Here is a 19,746-nt window from a genome sequence, read left to right on the forward strand (position 1 = left end):
TAATCTTAGACATTAGAGCTCTCATAAAAATGTTTAACTAGTTGAATTTCTTAATGTATCGAAGTTGGGATGTTATGTTGCAGTTGTACAAGACATTGGTGAGGCCACATTTGTGTTCAGTTTTGGTCACCTGCTATTGGAAGGATGTCGTTAAATTGGAAAGAGTGCAGAGAAGATATACAAGGATGTTGCCAGGACTGGAGGATCTGAGCTATAGATAGGCTTGGACGATATTCTTTTGTGCGCAGGAGACTGAGGAGTGATCTTATAGTGTTGTATAAACTCATGAGGGGAATAGATTAGATGAATGCACATTGTCTATTATCCAGAGGAGGGGAATCAAGAACCAGAGGATATAGATTTAAGGCGAGAGGAGAAAGATTTAGTAAGAACCAGAGGGACAACTTTTTCACTCAGAGGATGGTGGGTAAATGGAATGAACTGCCAGAGGAGGCAGTGGAGACAGGTGCAATAAGAATATTTAAAAGACAATTGGACTGATACAGGATTGGAATGGGTTAGAGGGATATGAACCAAATGCAGGTAGGTAGGATTAGTGTAAATGGGGCAACTTGGTTAGCATAAGCAAGTTCGGCCGAAGGGCCTGTTTCTATGCAGTATGACTCTAATACTTTACATCCTATTATTGATCATTTCAATTGATGAGCATGCAACACACAGCTCCATTCAGATTCTTCTCAGAGCCATCATCAGATTCTTCATTCCCCAGACATCAAATATTGTTAAAGATAATGTAGATGCCTCCCCCACTTTGGCAGCTTTCTTCAATATTGTCTTCTCTGAATTCTCCTTCCGACCCTGGCTCCTCTGTATTTTCTTGTACTTACCCCACTAACTGGGAACATGCCAATAACAACACAAATCCCTGATTTTAAATTTCCCAATTTAAACTCCTCTTCAGTTCCACCTCCTTCTCCAAGTATTTCCACGAAGCCCAATTTTGGTTAACATCTTTAATCATTCCATCTGATCTCTCAATTTTTGCCTCATCAGTTGCATTCACACTGAAGAACTCTGGGTCAATTTTCTAATGTGAAAATATATCTTTTAAGAGTAATGAGAGGAGGAGAAGCCACATATAACCAATCACTCAACTGGTTCTTTTCAACAAAATCTTAATGTTAAATCTACATAAATTCGCTTAGATTATTGCACAGCTTCAAGCACGCTAATTTTCTCTATTTATGGCAAGAATGAATCAACCGATTACAACTCACGTTTTACTGCATTCAAGACCCTGCTATCCAAAGGCTTTCTACTGGGGTCACTGGTGGAGGAACGGATCCCAGTGCCACAGCTATTTGCCAATGTGTTGCTGAAAAATAATGAAAACCATCTCATTATCCTTACCAGAACTAAGAGTTTGTTGGCTAAGAAAACAAAAAAAAAGTTATTTATAGCAAATCACTATGTTCTTTGGTTCAAATTGGAGGCAAATTTAAGCTACATAGCAGGGTTGTGATTCTGTTACTCACCGATCAAAGAATGAGGCAAGCAGGCGGCGAAGGAGCACCTTGTGTTTGACCCCAGCGCAGAGGTGACAGTTCATCAATTGACCCCGGGTGATATAAACTCCAGAACCTGCCAATGGACAAACACATTAAACTGCTGTAGTCCTCTGCATTGTCCTTGAATGGTTCCAGAAATAAGTGATAGAGACAATATTCTGTTCAACTGCAAGGCTCTTGGGGTGTTTCAGAGAATTATGCATGAGAAGTAATTACCTCAAGTGAACAAAAGCTCCTTGCTTTCTTTAACAAGGGCTGGGATACTCGTATTTAAGTACCCTGTAATCTACAGAGAAAGATAGCATGCCACGGTCCGCGTAACTACAAGAGGGGAGCATTTAAATAAATATAAATTTAGACACCAGACCAGATTGGAATAGATTTTTAGAGAACGCAACCTTTTCTTTAACAAAACTATTATTAAAATCACAATTCATATCTTTTTTCAGGAAGACGCATTAGTAAGTGCTGATAAATTTGCTAATGCATGTACATGACATCTGCTTATTTTAGTTTAAATATTCTGTTTGCAATTAGTCTTTTCTTCAACACCTGTCCCAAACCTAAAGAACTAATTTTACCCAAAATGAATAGGGCTGCACAGTGGCACAGCGGTGGAGTTGCTGCCTTAGAGCGCTAGCAGCACCGGACACCCGGGTTCTGTTTGTACGTTTCCCCAGTGACCACGTGGGTTTTCTCCGATATCCTCAGTTTCCTCCCACACTCCAAAGACATACAGGTTTGTAGGTTAATTGGTTTGGTACAAGTATAAATTGTCCCTAGTGTGTGTGTCGGATAGTGTTAGTGTGCGAGGATCGCTGGTCGGTGGGTCGAAGAACCTGTGTCTGCACTGCTACACCTAACTAAACTAATTTCTTTTAAGTAAACAAACCTTGTAAATCAAATTGCTGATACACCATGGTTTAAAACTCGTGCTTGCCAAAGTTGCTGGGATTCCACCTTTTCTGGTGTGCTACACTGCAGCTGTATCCAGAGCTAATATCCATTCCGGTACCCCACACAAAAAAAATTAATTGACCAAAGAATTGTTTGAAACAGCAGCAGCATGGTTTATGCCCAGAAACATATACCATGCTTAACCTGCTTAATTCCTGAAAGAACCTCCGTTTATTGCTGCTTCTGACCTTTTGCTGTATACAAATGCCAAAGGGCCATTAGCTTATAAAAAGAAAAGTTCCCATGGCTACCAAACATCAGCAACAATATAAAACGGCCACCAATTTAAATAGCTACAGATGGCAGGGAAAGGGGAGACCAATAGATTCACTGAACGCAATATCTAAATCCTGACACCAGAGGCAGAAGGTAGGAAGCTGTGCATTATAAACAGGGTGTGGGGAAAGCAGGAAACCCACAGTGCTGCTGATAGAAGAACCAGTCAAGAAGTGACTGGGATAATGTGCACCAGGAACACTGAGATACAATGAGGAAATAGCCTCTAGCCTGGCAGCATGCACAAGGAATCTGGGGTGGGAGGGGTTGTAAATATATGTACTGCCTAAGTGCACTCAGATGTGTACCACAATTGCAATGCTGTCAAAAAGACAAATGGGAATGCACAAGTTAGTTAACTGTTAAGGTTTGCCTCACAAAAAGAAGGCATGTTTGGAGGATCCCCAAACTCTGGCAAATGGTTGTGCACAGCAAGGACACCAATACCTCCTGGATGCAATGTTCACTGTGTCGGGGATTCGGGTTATTCCCATTACTCAACACTTATTGGCTCAGGGGCCACATTTGTTTCTGCACAGTCTTGCACTAACCCAGCTAAACATCTGGCTACAACCATGGTTTAAAGCTCTGAAGGATTGGCAATATGCCACAAGGTAGCAACCAGTCATGAGTAAACCACAATCTTCACTGAGCAGCAAGATGTCATTCACAAACAGACTGCTGCTCTAAATGAAAACAAGGATGTTACAAGAACCACTTGTGGTTCACCAGAACAAAGATATACAGAATATTAACAGGATGCTTCTGGCAAAAAGCATGGATTTGTCACACAGGAGCATTGAACTCCCGCAGTAGAGATATGGCATATAGAAACACTCTTCTGTAGGACCAGCAACATACAGCCCATCCTTCACCCACCCAAAACTCTTTCATCATGGGCAGGGTCCTGTATGGGTTGCAGAGAGCCCAGAACTTATCACTAATATAATCAGTATCTGTTTAAATAATTTTTTGCATTTTGCACTTAGAGTGCATAATATCAGAAGCATAACAGTTAATCAGGCATTGGAACCTTAAAAAAAATCTGAATAATGTGCACAGCTAGCTTGAATTCAATTTCCTTATATAAATAGGGTTGCCAAAGAACAGTGATATTTCTTCTATCAGGAACAACAGTGGGTTAAACATGATTTAGACAGTACTTGTATAGTGCTACAATGAGCACACCCAAAATTTAACCAATTATATATTTTTTCCACCTGTGGAAAACATGATTTGTAAATATGCCAGTACATTATGTATACATTCTCAATGTTATCAATAGCCCATTGGGCAGGAATGAATCAGTGTTCTCATTATATTCCATGTGAATACTCAGTTGAGTGTACACAGTTCTAGTCAGGATGGAAATTCACTCTGAAAATTCTGTAGAACACAAGAGTCCAGTGTTATGCAACTGCTCAAGATGAATCTTGACAATGTCCATTGTGCATCTTTCCTTAACCTCTTGGTGTAAACACATTCCAGAGATAGATGATGGCCTATTCTCAAAGCTGCCATCTTAAGAGCAATGTGCATGAAGGCTCAGACAGCAAGGGAGAAATGATTTTGGTGTTTGCTCTGGTGAAGCATTGCGCCAAATGACTAACAGTCTAATATAATAAAGCATTCAATAGGATCCAACACCTTTTACTGCAAGACCTTAAGAACATTCCCTGCACACCACAGCTTAATTAATAACAGTACTCTTTAGAGGTACTCCCAAAACGCTGTTAGAAATATTGAAGATTTTGAATCAATGTCAAAAAATGTCAGGCTGATGAAGTCATGATTGTGTGCAACTTGGAAGTTTGTGTTCCCATGCCCCCAAAACTTATCCTTTTGGAGGTTATGGTTTTATAAGTCAGAGAAGCCAGTACTTTACATTCAGCAGGCATTGAAAGAGGAGGTGGAAAAAATGGATGCTCAAGGCAGATTAGTTGCTGATTAAGTGGAATTTTCAGATCAGAGGACATCGATGACACCCATCAAAACAAGTAGAGAGCATTCCACACAACGAGCCTTTTAGATGGCAATGGTGATACATCAAGGGGTAAATCATAATATATCTGATATTTACATTAAAAAATGTAAAATAGATCACTATGATTCGGTTTGCTATTCGAAAGGATGTTAATAGGCTTAACACCCACTTTAAAAGTGTAAACAAGATAACACAAAATGGTAATTTAAATAATAATCTCATTTCTTGAAATTTTGTATATTTATCAAAAATTTGCAATGTCCCTCAACTTATGTGCCTTAAAAACACACTTTTTTCTTATTGATCTTGTGGTCTTGCATGGAGATACTGTGGCTTTCCTTTATGAGACTGCTGGTTTGTCTAACACATTTCATAACCACCAAGTCATAAATTTTATTTTTGTAGAGGAAGCCAAAGATGCAGACATAAAAAGCAGAATCAATAAGGCTAGGGGGGTGTTTAACATGCTCAGGAAGATCTGGAGCTCAAAATACATCTCAATCAACACCAAAATACGCATCTTTAATTCAAATGTGAAGCAGGTAATGCTAAATGGATCAGACATGGAAAACAACAAAACACACAACAGGCTGCAAACATTCATTAATACCTGCCTCAGGAGAATACTAAACATCTGGAGGAGAGACAAAGTAAGCAATGTGGACCTGTGGAAAAGAACAAGCCAGGATCCCATTGACTTACAAATTCGAAGGAGAAAATGGAGTTGGATTGGACACACTCTCAGAAAACCTGCCACAAACATCACCTGGCAAGCCCTGAAATGGAACCCCCAAGGAAAATGGAAAAGAGGTCGCCCCAAGAACAGCTGGAGAAGAGGTGTCCAGGCAGAAATGTCTGGGAGTGGGCTCAACTGGGGAGATCTCGAAAGAACAGCCAGCAACCGAGTGAGGTGGAGGACATTTGTCAATGGCCTATGCTCCCGAGAGGAGGAAAAGGCTTAAGAAGAAGAAGGAGGCCAAAAGACAAACAAAATGTAGAGCCCCCTTTAAGGCAAGAAACTTTACCATTGAACATTCATATGCGTGCAGCAAGTAATGCAAAGAAAATAGGCAAGAGAGAGGGAAAGATTATTGGTCTGCAGCTGAATGCATGGTGCTCTAGAAATTACTTCTATGATAAAATAAAATCTCTTCTCAACTGAAGAGTATACATTTAATGGATAACTTCCACTACATCACAGATAAAGCATGTTAGTTCTCACTGGCATTAAACATTTAACAGTTTTTAAATCATTATATTTGAGCTCTAGCACCTTTGAACTAGCTAAAATGCATGGTGATTTATGGTGTACTCAAACTACTGACCTTAAGTGCTAGCTAGCTGTCATTTTACAATAAAATCCAGCTACTGCATAAAATGTAAAAAGTATATAAAAAGCCCTATTTTTATGCAGCACTCTACAGATTGAAATATCTAAGTGCATTGAGATTGTCTAAAATCAAGTAGGCAAAAGAACATAGAACAGTACAGTAAGGGATCAGATCCTCTGGCACACAATGTCTGTGCTGAACATGATGCTCAGTCAAACTTATCTCTTCCTATACGTAATCCATATTTTTCTATAAATTATGTTTCTTTCCAATGTTCAATCTGTTGGTGGAAATTTCCTTAAATTGGTGTACTCATTACAAATTTTAGACTGAACTCAAAACAATATCCAAAACCTTTTAATTAATTTTAACATCTGTAAGAGCCCATAAAATAATCAAAAGTGTTTATCAGTAAGCAGCATCAACACATACATTGCAAGAGAGCGATACAGGCTTCTAATTCCATTGCACTGGAGAGGTGTAGAGAATTTGGAAAGGAGGTCTAAAGCTTGGGGCCCAAGCAACTAAAAGCATGGTTGCCAATGAAAAAAGTTTTGTAGAGTGAAGAGATCTACATTGTCATTGAGGATGTTTGCGTGGATTCAAGTGGAACAATAGTGACATATTTCATTCTCCATTAGAGTAAAAATGAAGGATTCACGTTGGAGGAGGGGTGGGGGACAGGAAGGTAAAAATTGCAGGATACATTTCTAATCAGCTTAGACCTCTTTTGACTACATTGTAAACACCACTCAGATCTTCAATTTATTGGCTCTCCTCATTCGGGTACCACAGAAGTTTCATGCATGGAAAGCAGAGAGTAAAAGCAAAACAAAAATCAAAGGATTCAAATAACAGAAAACTCAAATTATTACTGAAAAGACTGTAGCGTTAAAGGTCTCCCCAAACTTAATCGGGAGGTCTGGTCTAATGACAGCTCACTTTTTCAATAATGCACTGAACATTGTATCTTCTTCACAAGTGAAGAATCAAGGTTTTAAATTATGCTTACCCGAGACAAGTTCCAGTTTCTCACCAGGGTCACCCTCAGAGTACAGCTTGGGGTGACATCTGTAACCAATCTGACTGATGAGGCTGGCAGGAAGTGCAACCAGATCACGACGGACAAGCACACAAGAGCGATTTTCCACAGTCATGTGGTTTGTTAGCTGTGCAACTTTCTCTTGTGCTAAAATAAATAGAAATATGCTACACAGTAAAAACTGCAACAATGTAAAATATATGACAACAGCAGAGAGGACATGCAAATTATTCCTCAAGTGGAGGAATAGGAGGATATGAGTATTTTTCATCATCTTAGGATACAACAATTTTAAATAACGTGCAATAAAAGTGATTGAAGTTCTTCGAGATGTTTTTATGAGAATCTGCAGTTAAATCTACATGTATAAAGTGTGACTAACTCATAGGTATGAATCTGTGTCTATGTTTGATGCTGGCACTCAGGTTCTTAATCCATTGAATCATATCCTGTAATTCACAAAGAACTTCATTATAATAAAGCGGAAAGATCAGTCAGAGCAACCCTTGCTGAGATATTTCCTGACAATGTTAAAAATGTATTAACATTTTTATGTTAATACAGTCGGCCACAACACTGTAATTTAAGTCCATAATCCATTGAACACATTCATTCACCAAGAATCCAAAAACTGACTTTGAGAAATCACTGTAAATATTTGAACATGCTAATTAATCTACGCCTTAATCACAAAATGCTGGAGCAACTCAGCAGGTCAGGCAGCATTTCAGTCTGAAGAAGGGTCTCGACCCGAAACGTCACCCATTCCTTCTCTCCCGAGATGCTGCCTGACCTGCTGAGTTACTCCAGCATTTTGTGAATAAATCGATTTGTATCAGCATCTGCAGTTATTTTCTCATACAATTAATCTACGCCAATGAATTGAGGTTTTGAAAGGCTACAGAAATCAACTGTTGTGCAAAGCTGTCTGATGTTGATGGATCAAAAGATGTTAATAGCACAGGAAGTAATTCAGCTATGTTTCAATTATCTTTGTTCTCGGTCCTTCCCATGGCTTGTATCTTCCCTTGCTTCAAGTACTTATCCCTTAAAATTTGTGACTGCTTTGCTGCAAAAAAAGTTACCAATGAATGTTTCAACAATTACCTACATAAAGAAATTTACTTTCACCTCAGTCAATCCCAAACGTGTTTAAGGGTATCAATATAGAGTCCCCCACACGTGAGAGGGCAACACTGGATCTAGTATTGGGAAATTGGGAAGGGCAAGTTAATAAAGTGTTTATGGAGGAGCCTTTTGGGACAAGTGGCCACAGTTCGATTAGGTTTAAGATAGTTATGGATAGGGACAAAGAGGGTCCAGGTGTTAAAATGCTCAACTGGGGTAAGACCAACTTTGAGGGTATGAGAGGTCTCGCTCAAGTTGACTGGAGCAGGTTATTTGAGGGGAAAGGAACATCAGCCAAGTGGGATGTTTTTAAAAGTGTGCTGACAAAAGCTCAGGATACGTACGTCCCTGTTAGAGTGAAGGGCAAAGCAGGCAAATGTAAGGAAGCTTGGCTGACAAGGGAAATTGAGGCATTGGTCAAAAACAAGAAGGATGCATGGGACAGGTATAGGCAGCTGGGATCAAGTGCATCCCTGGAGGAGTTTCGGGAACTAAGGAGTAAACTGAAAAAGGAGATCAGAGGAGCAGAAAAGGGCCAGGAGATAGCTCTGGCGGGTGGCATTAAGGACAATCCCAAAAGATTTTATAAATACATAAGGGGGGAAAGGGTAACTAGAGAGAGAGTGGGACCTCTCAGGAATCAAAGCGGTCACCTCTGTGTGGAGCCACAGGAGATGGGCAAGGTACTCAATGAGTATTTCTCTGCTGTATTTACCGAGGAGAAAGACAGTATGACGGAGGAACTTGGGGCAGTTAATAGAAGTGTCTTGAGATCAGTCAGTGTTACCGTCGAAGAAATGCTGAAGGTACTATCGTTTATGAAGGTAGACAAATCTCCAGGGCCTGATCAGATATATCCGAGGACAGTGTGGGAGCCCTGGTTGAAATTTACGAGTCGTCTTCAAATACTGGAGAGGTGCCGGAAGACTGGAGGTTGGCAAAGGTGCCTCGTTTCAAGAAGGACTGCAGGGAAATTGCTGGGAACTTTAAGCCGGTGAGATTAACATCTGTAGTTGAAAAGTTACTAGAGAGTTACTGTAGTTGGAAAGTTACGAGATAGATTATACAGCAGAGGTTCCCAACCTTTTTCGTCCCGTTTACCCCATTGCAACTTTTCGAAAGTAAATTTACCCCCACCCTATTTTGTTCAGCAATTTGAGTTTACACTTCTACCATAATAAAGCAACCGACAAAGGGGAAATTTTAAAACAATGTTTTTAACATTATTATTTTAAGTTCAAATAACAATAATAGCACATAACAATGTTATTTCACTTATTTATGAACAACTAATGATGAACAGATACCGGAACACCAGAAGCAAACACAGTCAGTCCATATGTACAAATCCAGAATCAACAAATTTACCCCCTGGGTCGGCAAAATTTACCCCAGGTTGGAAACTCTTACAGGCATTTGGACAGGCAAGGGGTGATTAGGGATAGTCAGCATGGTTTTGTATGTGGGAGGTCGTGTCTCACAAATCTGATTGAGTTTTTGAAGACGTGACCAAAAAGGTGGATTAGGGCAGAGCTGTAGATGGTTGTATACATGGATTTCAGTAAGGCGTTCAATAAGGTTCAGCATGGTAGGCTGCTCTGGGAGGTTAGATCGCATGGGATCCAAGGAGAGATGGGTGAAGCAGAGGGTGATGGTGGCAGGTATCCATGGAAGGAAGCAGAGGGTGATGGTGGCAGGTAGCTTCTTGGACTGGAGGCCTGTGACTAGTTGTCCATTACTATTTGTGATCTACATCAATGATTTGGATGAGAACAACCAGGGCAATATTAGCAAGTTTGCTGATGATACAAAAGTGGGTGGTTTTGCAGATGGTTGTGAAAGATTGCAGTAGGATCTGCATCGATTGGCTAGGTGGGCTGAGGAATGGTTGATAGAATTTAATACAGAGAAGTGTGAAGTTTTGCATTTTGGGACGTCTAACAAGGGCAGGACCTATACAGTGGATGGTAGGCCTCTGCAGAGGGATCTAGGAGTGCAAGTGTATGGTTCCTTGAAGGTCAAGTCGCAGCTAGATAAGGTGGTCAAAAAGGCTTTTGGCATATTGGCCTTCATCAGTCAGCGTATAGAAGTTGGGAGGTCATGTTGCAGTTGTATAAGACATTGGTGAGACCGTATTTAGAATATTGTGTTCAGTTCTGAGCACCATATTATAGGAATGGTATTGTCAAGCTTGAAAGGGTTCAGAGAAGATTTACGAGGATGTTGCCGGGACTAGAGGGAGTGAGCTATAGGGAGAGGTTGAGTAGGCTGGGTCTCTATTCCCTGGAATGCAGGATGAGGGGTGATCTTATAGAGGTGTATAAAATCATGAGAGGAATGGATCGGGTAGATGCACAGTCTCTTGCTCAGAGATGGGGAATTGAGGACCAGAGGACATTGGTTCAAGGTGAAGGAAAAAGATTTAATAGGAATCTGAGAGGTAACATTTTCACACAAAGGGTGGTGGGTGTGTGGAACAAGCTGCCAGATGACGTAGTTAAGGCTGGGACTATCCCAACATTTAAGAAACAGTTAGATAGGTATATGGATTGGACAGGTTTGGAGGGATATGGACCAAGCGCAGGTGGGTGTAGCTGAAGAAGGGTCTCGACCCGAAACGTCACCCATTCCTTCTCTCCCGAGATGCTGCCTGACCTGCTGAGTTACTCCAGCATTTTGTGAATAAATTGATTTGTACCAGCATCTGCAGTTATTTTCTTATACTACTTGTAGCTGGGACATGTTGGCCAGTGTGGGCAAGTTGGACCGAAGGACCTGTTTCCACACATCTAAGAAGGGTCTCGACCCAAAACGTCACCCATTCCTTCTCTCCAGAGATGCTGCCTGTCACGCTGTCCCACGACCAGCATATAGTGTCTACCTTCACTCTATGACTCGATAGTAAATTGTCTGAATGAGTTTTATCAAATGCAACTAGTAAGTTATGAGAAGCATTTTAAAGACATCCATTTTAAAGTAGCATTTTAAAAAGAGGGAACATTTTATGTATATGCAGAGAATTCTAGTCTCCGAACCTAGACCATTGAAAACAACTGGAGAAGAGGTTGGGTGGGCTATTGCACATTTGTAATTGTAATAATGTAGAATATGTAATTGGAAACTTAGCTCACAATTAGATCGAGTTTACAACAGTATGCCCTAAAATCAGCTTGGAAGCCACTCATTTCGGATCAGAGATGAATACAGAATACGAAACTTAGAAAAAACATCCACCATAAGAATTTAGTGTAAGTAACATTAATATTTTTAGTTTTGTACTTAATGTTAGGATCTAAAATAAATTCATAAGTGTATAATCTTTAGTAATTTCAATTTAAATGGCAAATAGGCTTTGTTGATAACGTATTTCATATGCACCAGGTATATATTGTCGGCTAAATATTTTACCTTCCTGCAAAAATCCAAGCTGTTTTATTTTCCCCACGCCAACCACAAGCAAAGTTACCAAACAAAACGCATGACTAAACCTAGACTAGAAACTCAGGAATGCTTGAATCAATAGCTTGAACTCAGTGATATAGTATGTTTTTATGTGGTGAGACAATGCAAAATGGTCAACAATGATTTGCAATTCCAGAAGATCCTGGTTGACAGGTTATTGAAGAAGTTTTTAAATAATAATTAGCTTTGTGGTTCACAACAAGGAGAAAGGTTGCAGACTGGAAACAGGTATAATATACTGGGTAGATGCACAGGAATATAGCAAATCAAATTCAATCCAGAGAAGTATGAGACAATGAAACTGGGGAAGCCTAACCAGGCAAGAGTTTTAATACAAGACACCATGCCAACAAGTGATGTGGACATGGATTAGAGTGGATGCTCATAATGGGGGAAAATTTTGGAACTGTTGTATATGGGTGCTTGGCATGGATAGAGTGGGCTGAAGGACCAGATCCTATACTTTCAAACTTTGAGTCTGGATACCCAAAGATATCAAGACATGAACAAAGCATTCCTAATTTACAGGAGGAACAAATTGTAAAGTCAGAGAGGGGTTATGCTGGAAATGTAAAGTTAGGCCGTAAGCATTGTGCATGGTTCTGCCTAGCACAATTCAGGAAGGATGCTTGAGCTTGGAGATTTTCAGGAATATTGCTGGGAACTAAGTACAATGGGCAATATCCTCCCAGCTAATCAAACTCTCCCAAAACTCAAGCCGTCAAATGCAGATAACATCCACTGCACCCTGCAGTCCTAATTGTAATATGGGAAATATTCTTCATTCAAACTAGATGGGAATTAAAGTAGTGTAATCTCATGAAATCTTTCAGATTAATTCCTGAAACACTCCACTGATCATACGTCTCAACCCCAAAGTGATCACTTTATTCATACTGTTTCCTGTTCTTGAATTCTCCCTTTCCAAAATATATTATCCCCAAATTAGTGCATTTTTGGCCCGGCAAGGAAGATGGCGTGGCACAGCTTGCTTCTGGAAATTCAGGCAAAGTGAAGTAACCAACTATTAGGAAAGAGTGATCATCTTAAAATGGTTGCACCAGAGAAAGTGCACAGGACATTCACCAGAATGGTGCCTGGATTGGAGCAGTTTGCTGCTACTATTCCACTGAAATCACAAAATCCAGGGGGAAAAAATATTAATTAATTTAAAATATTTTAATTAATTAAAAATACTGTTTTAAAATAAGATTTAAATGGGTTCTTGATTAAAATATGCCTTTCTACCAGAACAAAACATTAAACTCCTGTATTCAACCGTTTCATGTTACAAAGCAACAAGGTAGAACAGCAGATAGATCTTAGCAGGTGAGAGAGCTAAAAACAGAAAATAGTTGCAGTCTTGTAACAAACTACGATTTTTTCTAAATAGGCGCTTGCAATGTTGTGGAATTTTGCCAGCAATGGGAAAGGAAAACCAGGAATTGAGAAAACAGGTAAACACACAATAGTTGCGCCAAATGGCAGATCCTGTGTCATAACTTCAATCTGTATCACAATCTGAATCTACATACAATTGCCAAGACTAATTGATTTATCTAGACTAATTTAAATCACATGTTGGCCATTATACAAGAAAGTTATATTTTAAGCAGAACATGATGCACTACAGATAGAGTTGTTTGATCCCATATCAGATTAAGTTATTTTAATGATTGATTATAAAATCTGCACTGGAAGCTTGTTAACAGCTTTACACAGATAATTGTCACTTTTTGAAATTTGCGAATAATTCCAAGACCCACAGCAGACAAAGATCAATCAATACAAATTACTGAAATACAGAAAAACTGGCAGTACTTGCAGAATCTCAACCAAAAATGTAATTGCATTTAATAAATTGTCTCATTAGGTCAGTTTTTAAGCTTTTGCCTAACTTAATAGATCAATAAAAAAAGCATTTCCAACAGCAAAAGATCTTATTGCAGAAAGTTCATATTTGGCAGATGTGCAGTATTTGGACTTTCAACAGCTAATTAATATATGGAAAGTTAGTTAAGTAAAAGCAAACAGAATTAGTGATAAGATACTGACTTGGGTTGATCTTCTGTTAGATAATTAGACAGGAAGCAAACAATAGGATTATACTGATCATTTTCAGTTTTACTGGCTTCGCTTAGTCAGATACCATGGGGATCGGTGCTTGGCCCCAAGCTTGTCATAATCTATAGATATGAAAGCTTTTCATCCCTATTTGAAAATGAAATGAGTGCATGAGAACATAGCAGATGGAATGTGGAAAAATGTTGGATTGTTATGTTTAGTGCATGTCAGAAAAGCAAACTATATGTTAAATGAGATCTGGTAGCGTGATGTTGAAACAAACATATATATTTATATAAAGTTGAAGGCTAACATGCAGATGCGCCAACGATTATGGCAGCAAATGGTATGCCGTTGCTTACTTGAAGAAGTTATGTATACCAGAGTAAGGAAGCCTTATTGCAACTGTACAGGGTTTGATGTCACCTCCACATGGATTATCACGTCCAATTTTGGTTTCCTTAACCAAAAAAGGGTTGTATTGGCACATAGGGCGTGCAGCAAAGATTCACCACACTGGTTCCACGGATGGCAGGCTGGCAGAATGTGGAGAAATCTGGCATAGTTATTTCTAGAGATTGGGAGAGATCTCATCAAAACATCCTCTAAACAGCCTTAACAGGCTAGATGGAGGATGTCTCCTCTGGTTTAAAACCATGGAGTACAATTTCAGAATAAAGGGGATGGGCATTTTAGACTGAGATGACCAATTTCTTCATACAAGCGGGTGGTGTGCACATTTGAAGCCCAGTGGAGGCTCAGTTTTATAGTCATTTGATGAATAGATTTTAGGATGGTAAGGGGATCAAGAGCTATGGAGATACTGGGAGAAAATAGCACTGAAGTAAATGAATGAATTTTGAAAGTCAGCCATGAAGTCAATGATCACCAACATAGGACTGAAGGGCCAAATGGGCTCCTCCTGTTATTTCTTATGTTCTTAATGTTTGTTGAAAGATATGGGAGTAAATTTAAGAATAGATAAGAAATTGTCTTTAGGGTACAAAACAACACTTGCAAAAGGTACAATATTTAAGTAATAAAAGTAATGAAGTAAAGATAATAGCTCCACGAACGGTGTTTAAATTCTTAGAATAGTTTACATTAGAACCTCTGATACAGAAACTTAATTCGAGTGGATCAGATTTGAGGATGCCAGGTGGGCACTTAAGAATGCATTGGATCTATAAACTAAATTAGGCAGAAAAGCTGTCAATTAAAATGTAATACAAATGTCTATAAACAGTACAATGAAAAATAAAAATATCAAATGGCCAAATAGTTGGAGGAATGTTAATATACAGAATTTAAAAGGGTCCAAGTAAGCTATAACAAAGTAGTCTACTGCCAAATTATAAAAGCGAATCAGTCCAGTGCAAGTCAAAGAAATGTATGTTTTTACATAAAAATACTGAAGATTACTGTCTGAGTGAAGCACTGATGTTCCATTCAGGTCACTGGAATTCTAGACAGACGTGTGTCATGGAAATACTGTGGAGAAAAATTGCAGCACTAATTCCAATTATCAAAGAGCTTGGTTGTAAGAAATGGCTGAAAATAATTGGACTTTCAGTTGAGAAGGGGCAAGGATGACCTTGGAGTCAGTTCAGTGTGAAAACCATGAAAGCACATTATTGAAAAGCAATTTTAAGGTTGTTAGCAAAAAATTCCTCAATGATTGACACACAAAATGGATTTCTGAATACAACTGTGTGTGCAATTTGGATCATTCAAGAAATATGTGACTGCCCATATGGCAAGGGAGTAACTAATTAGAAGCATGATCTGCATAATAAATTAAGTGGCTTTCCAAATAGTTGTCCTCACTCGCAAGAATTTCAAATGTGTAAACAACAAGAAAATACATAATTTGTGGTTTCATAACCTTTTTTCAATCTTAGTGGTATCACAACATCGAAATAAATCTTCAGCCCCCTTTGGCACCCAGTTCTATGTTTTGTTCTTCACTATCGTACGGTATAACTGCAAATAAAAAGGATTTCTCTTCAAATTTTCCTTCCCTTTTATAACCTGTTCCTACTTTAAAGCCTAAATTATAAAGGTACATTTAATGCTTCAAATAATGAAAAATAATTCAAATAATCATATAATTCAAAAGCATTTTGGCCCTCAGGATTTGCATTTTGAAAAATTGCCTTTGTGGCATCTTGTCTTTCTTTGAGGCTGAATATTTCAACTCCAATGCTCAATTTTTGCAAATTTAGTACCATTAACGTTTTAGTAATTTGTGCAAATTATTATTTAAAATAAATGTTGCAATTCCAATGAACCCCTTACAAGTTTCAACATATATTCCAATCCCATTTCATTAGTTTCTTAGGCAGTTGCACCTTCTATTTTTTTTTAACTAAAAATAAAGTGCTGAAGGAACTCTGTCAATTGCTTCGTGAAGTTAGTGCTGTGCCAATCAGAATTCATTCCAAGTCCATGTATAATTTTTACTGTATAATACCAGAAAATTAATTTACTTTTATCTTAAACTAATGGACCCTTTGTTTTTGAATCAGATAAAATATATATGAACAAATCTTAACATGAGCAGAGCTTATAAAGCAGGGAATTTTCAAATTCTAACTGAAGACCATATTATATACAACATATACTACAATCTATTTACTGGAACAAATGCTGTTATTAAATGTTGCTTCTTATTCGTATCCCTCTGACCATGTGTTGCTGGTGCTTCTTTTTCATCCCATCAAATAAAGGAAGGCACATAATATACCAAGGTAGCAGAAAGCATTAATGAACAAATTAGTAACAAACTTAATACCAAACTGCTTTTCTTACCAGGGTATCCTGCTGATGTTTTGATGTACATCTGTCCGTACTGATCCTCTGTCATAGTATCATATGCTTCATCCTCATCTTCCTCCTCGTCATTATGGTAAGAGGTTGGACTGTCTGTCGTCTGATTACTACTTCCACCTGGACTGGAGCGTTCTGCTGGAGCATAGTTTACTGGCTGTACAAAGGTTGTGGCACCCCATGTTCCAGGATAGGAAACTCTAGGTAACTTCAAAGGAGTTGAACAGTTGTGGCTATTGGAACCTTCGCGCTTTGTCATGAGAGCATGAATACCAGGTGTCATCAGATCTGGCTCACAGTGCTCACTCTTCACCCGGGAAAGCAGCGGAATGGGCAAAACTGGGGACACAACGGTCAAGGTGGCAGGTGGCTGGAGAGGACAGGGACTTTGCGGTTCAGAGCCAGCATCTTCGGTAGAGGTCGTCTGAGAGTCACAGTGCGGGGAGCTCACTTTGAACATCAGCTCAGTCCCTTTCTCAACAATACGCTGTATTTGCAAGAAGCCTGCTGTGTACATCACCACCAGCTGCTCACTAGCTGCCATGGTAAGTTTGCCGGTGTAACAGAAGGAAAGGATTTGCTGAAAGCAAGTGGGCGGCACAGTGGCGGGTAGCTCAAATGCGTTCTTGCTGTTGCCACTGAACAAGTCGCGGAAATAGAGGCTGTTGGCAGCCAGCACAGCTCTATGTGCCTTGAAGGCTTGACCTTTGACCACAATGGAGACATCACAAAATAACCCCATCAACCGCTGCTCGTTCAGGCATCCCAGGACATTGTTCCCAAAATTTGGAATTTCAAGATGGAGGATCTGAGCCATGTTAAAGGTGCAGATCTGATCCTTGCAAGACTCACAACGACATCAAAATAAAACTGCAAATACAGGGTTGGGAAGTCGGGTGGGGAAAGAGGAAATGGCAAAGAGAAAAAGAAAATCGACATGTCAATGTTGATACTACACCACAATTTAAAGGCAAACAAAAATCTCTAAAAATTATAAACATTTGTTTCAATATTAAAGCCATTTCAAAACCCGGCAGCACAAATTACCTGCAGTTTTCCTTAAAGGATAAAACCCCCTTCTATAGCTGGCTCAATCTGTACAAGACCTAGATTTTTTTGTGCACTGAATGCAAATGAACAGCACAGCTATTAACATTCAGGCTGCACACTTGAATGAATGAACCTTTTGATTGATGCAGTTAAATGCTAACCAAATTAGAAATTAGACTTCTAAACACAGTACTGTGAACTTGCTGCTAATGTGAAGCTTTGCATTGGTACAAGCTGTAGTTTGATGACTCACTTTAATGGATGGCAATAGGCACTGTATACCATCCCTTGCTGTTAAGCAATGCCAATGAAATTGAGATAGTTTTGAATTATAAACATATCCTAAAGCTCCCACTGCAGTACGGTCAATGGAGCTATTCACAGATTAAAACATATCAATTCTTCAAAGTATGGAGTAATATTGGAACTACAGACTGTTACCTTTAATCGTGTCATATGTAATAGTTAGTAGCATTACAACTGACAGAATTTCAGCAGTTTATCTACAGATGAAGAGATTATTGCCTGCAATGCACCTTTTTGGTATCAACAGACACAGCAGGTGGCCTGGCTAAGTATTTCAACACCATGAATGTCTGAAGGTATCAGATGGCTGGTCGGACAGTAAGCTCTGTTAAAGAAATGTGGCAATAATTCAACCTATTCAATAACAATGCAGTACGATAATGAATAATTTAAACCGTTATAAAGTTTAGAAAGCATTACTGGAATGCAGAGATTAAGGCATTAACTTTATCTGAAATGATTCACAGCAGCATGCTGTTATTTCAGTATCTTATTCTTGCAGAGATATCCAATCATACTTTTACCATATGTTCTCCCAACCCACCTTTTCAAGTATATATCCATGTTACTTTGGAACATGCTTCCAGCATGCTCAAGAGGAGTTTTTAAAATGGTATACATTAAAATTCCTATCTCACTTGTTTTCATTTGCCACTTATCAAACTGTGTAGGAAAGAACTGCAGATGCTGGTTTAAATCGAAGAGACACAAAATGCTCAGCAGGACAGGCAGCATCCCTGGGGAAAAGGAATGGGTGACGTTTCGGATTGAGACTCTTCTTCAGACTGGTTTATCAAACTGCGTTTGCAGGTGCTGAACAACAAGGACATGTTCATCCTATTTACTGTATCGGAATGCATCATAATTTGGTCAGTTCGATTGAATTTCCCCTGTTCTTAGAAAGATATTTAAAACATTGCAGTGCATTAATCTGCATATATTCCCATAACATAGATATGGACCAAATGACAAGTAGCAGCAAGGTCATCTTGCATAACTATTGAGATTGATGTGCAATAGAACTAAAGAAGGGAATTATTCTGAACTAATTCATTCAGATTAAGGTGTGGCGAACATTGTAGATTTAATTATATGGCTGTAGGAAGAAACAAACAACAAAAATAAAGAGCAAAAATCAGTGACCTACACAAGCCATGCTACCCAATGAGAGCTCAACAGGATCTGCAAATGTCATCCTTCCAACTTTTGGGGTCAGGTCAGATTGGGCCTTGCTGGCTGGAGCAGCCTTCATCCAGGCGAAGATGATTAACTTGGTAATGAAGAGGTCATCTGTTCCAATGACTAATCCAATGATGTGAATTCTAAAGATGGCCTTGCAGGCCATTTTGTGTTGTGGTTGGAATCAGTTTGATACCTGGCACCTATCAAGAAATTGTGCCAAGGAGCAAAACAGTGTTTAGGTGATGGCATGCAAACTGCAATTTCAGGGAATTCAGACATCTGAATATTCAGTCCAATGGCACTTCTCACCTGAGATGCTGCCTGACCTGCTGAGTTACTCCAGCATTTTGTGAATAAATACCTTCGATTTGTACCAGCATCTGCAGTTATTTTCTTACAATAAATAAAGCCATATTGACAAGGCTTCAGATTCAAGTATAGCTTCAATAAAACTAATCTGAGATACAAGGAGCAACGTTGGTCTAATTTCTTCATGATTTCTACCTATTTCACACAAGAATAAAATGCAGAATGGAATAAACGTCTTCACAAATTTTAAGCAATACCAGAAAGTATATATATTGCCTGCTCTAATAATGACTGGAT

General features: G+C 39.0%; 1 protein-coding gene across 4 annotated transcripts in view; it reads right to left on the reverse strand.

Annotated features, from left to right (window-relative positions):
* Positions 1–19,746, reverse strand: part of LOC144608513 (nucleus accumbens-associated protein 2-like) — a 67,615-nt gene that overhangs the window by 11,414 nt on the left and 36,455 nt on the right. For all 4 annotated transcript variants that reach the window (XM_078426371.1, XM_078426373.1, XM_078426374.1 and 1 more), the window contains exons 2-5: positions 16,585–17,472; positions 7,090–7,266; positions 1,497–1,602; positions 1,239–1,336 (exon numbers count right to left, since the gene is read on the reverse strand). In XM_078426371.1, coding sequence (XP_078282497.1) covers positions 1,239–1,336; positions 1,497–1,602; positions 7,090–7,266; positions 16,585–17,419 — 1,216 coding nt within the window. In that variant the 5' untranslated portion in view covers positions 17,420–17,472. The remainder of the gene's footprint in view (positions 1–1,238; positions 1,337–1,496; positions 1,603–7,089; positions 7,267–16,584; positions 17,473–19,746) is intronic.

The sequence above is a fragment of the Rhinoraja longicauda genome, chromosome 31 (genome assembly GCF_053455715.1).
Source record: "Rhinoraja longicauda isolate Sanriku21f chromosome 31, sRhiLon1.1, whole genome shotgun sequence".
NCBI classification, from domain to species: Eukaryota; Metazoa; Chordata; class Chondrichthyes; order Rajiformes; family Arhynchobatidae; genus Rhinoraja; species Rhinoraja longicauda.